Below are 2873 nucleotides of genomic sequence, written 5' to 3'. Positions count from 1 at the left end.
GTTAACCAATAGAAGGAAGAGATTTTTATCCTCTCATAATAAAGTGATGCCTAGTGTATGATATTTCAGAGTTTGATAGATTTTGGAAAACTACAGACCTGTCAGCCCTCCTTGTAACTTGTAAAATACAAGAACGATGGAGTTTTCATCCTTCAGTCTTTAGTCTGGCATAACCCAATGCTTTGTAGCTTGTATGACCTCTAGAAAAGCTTGTCAAGCCAAACTTGGCATGTAGACTATGTAGCAGAGATCTCATGTTTCTTTATTCTTGCTTCCATTCTGTGGTTTGAAAAGTTTTTCTGTGCAATTTGGATTGGGAATTTTTTGAGGTAGTCTCTTTCTAAAGTCTTATTCTGTTCATTATTTCTATTTGCATTGAAATTAGATTGACTATGAGGAAGAAGGACTGGATTGGATCAAGATGATAAGATCATCTCACAGCGATTGGAACAGAAATTTATTGGCTATAACACTGTGGTCTCCTTATACAAGTGAAGCAGACCTTCTTAATGAGGTGATTCTTTTTCTCTCCTTCATCTTTAATAGTAAATGGTCATTTGGTTGGTCCATTTTTCGTTATCATTTTCTTTCCTTTACGTCATTCACCAGTGGAACTTTGATATAAAATTCATGTGATCTGGGTCATTAGTAATTTGATGGATGTTGGTCTAATGAAATTATTAAAAATGACTTCAATGCTAACAGTCATCCCTAAGTCGGAGATGTTGTGTTTTTAACGTTACAGCTAGAACTAGCTTCTACAGTAAGATGGCTGTCCATTAATTCTTTCCGAAATAGGTTGGAGGGTGGATATAATTTTTCAGGTGGGATCATTGGTAACATTTTCAGTAATTTATCATATAATTCTTGAAAATTTTTACAGTAGGACCTCTCATATTTAATAATCATGGTGTGAAGATTCATTTATTATAAGAGAGTATTAGTTAAGAAATTGTGAAACCACATTGGTTTTACAAAAATATTATTACGTATGAGACATTATATGTTCACAAAAAATGTTTTTGTTTTCTAATTGCGTAACCAGAAACTTTTATTTTCCTTTTCGATAATTGGAAAAAAGCCTATATGGTGTGGGGTGTGAAAAACTATGTGGGGTTCTATGATTTAGGAAGGAAATTTGTGTTGCAGTTAAGTTTTCAATACAATTCAGGAATGAAATTTCTTGTACAAGAGTTCTATTTCGATAAAAAAAGAATTTATATTGACTTTTTTCCTTATTTTTTCATTAAAGTATACTTCTTAAGCCTTGAAAATGTAAATCCTTATTTGGTTTTTGATGTTTTTTCTGTAGTTCAAATATTTTGTGTCGACAATCAGCACATTGCGTGAATGGATGCATAGACAATGGTTTTGCACCATAAAATTTTGTAGCAATTTGGGAAATTAAGATAGTGTGATCATTTTTAATGAAAGGAAGCAAATACAAAAATTTCAGCCATACGTTGATTGAACTAAGGATGGCCTGTTTGAATGAATGTGATTGTAGATAGGCTTGCTATTTTGTTTTAGTTATGCTATTCCCTATATTCACTATAAGGAGTGATGTAGGTAGGGTGCCTCGTTTTGAAAGGTAGAGACTTACAGCAGTTGCAGAACCTATCGTACTCATCTATCTCTCTCTCTCTTGTTGACCGAAACAACCAATAATCAGTTTAAAGCAATGCACGGCTTAGATTATGTAGGAGAAGATCAACAGTTCCGATTAACTAAGATGTTTATATATTGGCAACACTTAAGCGCTGCTACCTTTAAGCCAAAGTTTTCTTTCTTTGAAAAGTAATAATCTAAGTTTTATATGTGGGTTCATAAGAGAGTGCATAGTAGTTGATAAGTATAATAGACATAGATGGAAATCATGGAATGCATGTCACTACCTAAGAGGGTATTTGATTGAGTTGATAAGTATAATAGACATAGATTTTGAAGTTCGACGTATGACCAAGTTTGACTATTTTTTTCAATACGGGACTAATCTAGACTCGACCTCTCTCTATCCAACAATCAGAATAGATAAATTATTTATTCGAGAAGCAAGTGGCTAGCCTACATCCTTGAGGATTTCTTACTCATTTTATCTTTCTCCAAAAAAATTAATAAAAATCACCAGGTGTACTTTTCCTAAATATTTGTAAAATCTTATAATTTTAGAAAGAAAAATTATGGGAATAAAGTAAGGGAATTTCACCTTCTCCAAAGTGATTTGAAAATTTGAAAGAAGAATATTCCAAAAAATATCATAATCAAATTCCTTAAAACTTAGCCTATATTTACCTGCAAAAACTCTACTTTTTTTCTAAATCCTCCCATAAAGCAAACTTTCACTCAAAACTTTTCTTTAGTGGCCAATTTTTATTAATTTTTTTTCTCACTTTAATACATATTACTTAACTACGCATTACAAATTGTTAATGGTAATGTTTATTTTTAATTCCTATATTTGATACTAATATCCACACTGACAACCTCAATCTTATGATGCATATTCCTTTTAAAAATAAAAATAAAAACCATTGAATTAGTGGATTAATAATTAAAGCATCAAATTATCCTAACATATAGTTAGGCTAAATTTATAAATATAAAGGTAGTACAAAATTGATCAAACCGTATCATAAACATCAAATACTATACCTTATGAAACTCTAGCTGGTCATGTAGATGTTAGAATAGAATATAAGCATTAAAAAGCTAATTTAACATTAAAAATTATGTAATATATAGTTAAGTCATTTCAATACGTACTTATGAAGTGAAAATATCATTGACGATTCATATGAGTGTTTTAAAAAGGCCAAAGAAAATAAAATTTGAAAGTTCAATTGTAGGGGAATCAGAAAAAAAAAAAAAAAAAA

General features: G+C 30.7%; 1 protein-coding gene across 6 annotated transcripts in view; it reads left to right on the top strand.

Annotated features, from left to right (window-relative positions):
• Positions 1 to 1551, top strand: part of LOC122061349 (protein MICRORCHIDIA 7-like) — a 9468-nt gene extending 7917 nt beyond the window's left edge. For 3 of the 6 annotated variants that reach the window (XM_042624583.1, XM_042624582.1, XM_042624585.1), the window contains exon 9: positions 386 to 1551. In XM_042624583.1, the coding sequence (XP_042480517.1) occupies positions 386 to 625 (240 nt within the window). In that variant the 3' untranslated portion in view covers positions 626 to 1551. The remainder of the gene's footprint in view (positions 1 to 385) is intronic. The other 3 variants (XR_006134629.1, XR_006134628.1, XM_042624584.1) reach the window with 2 other exon arrangements.
• The last annotated feature ends 1322 nt before the right edge of the window (positions 1552 to 2873 follow it).

Source organism: Macadamia integrifolia, chromosome 14 (assembly GCF_013358625.1).
Source record: "Macadamia integrifolia cultivar HAES 741 chromosome 14, SCU_Mint_v3, whole genome shotgun sequence".
Taxonomy (NCBI): Eukaryota; Viridiplantae; Streptophyta; class Magnoliopsida; order Proteales; family Proteaceae; genus Macadamia; species Macadamia integrifolia.
Note: the sequence above shows the minus strand (reverse complement) of the source record. Positions and strands in the feature narration are given on the sequence as shown.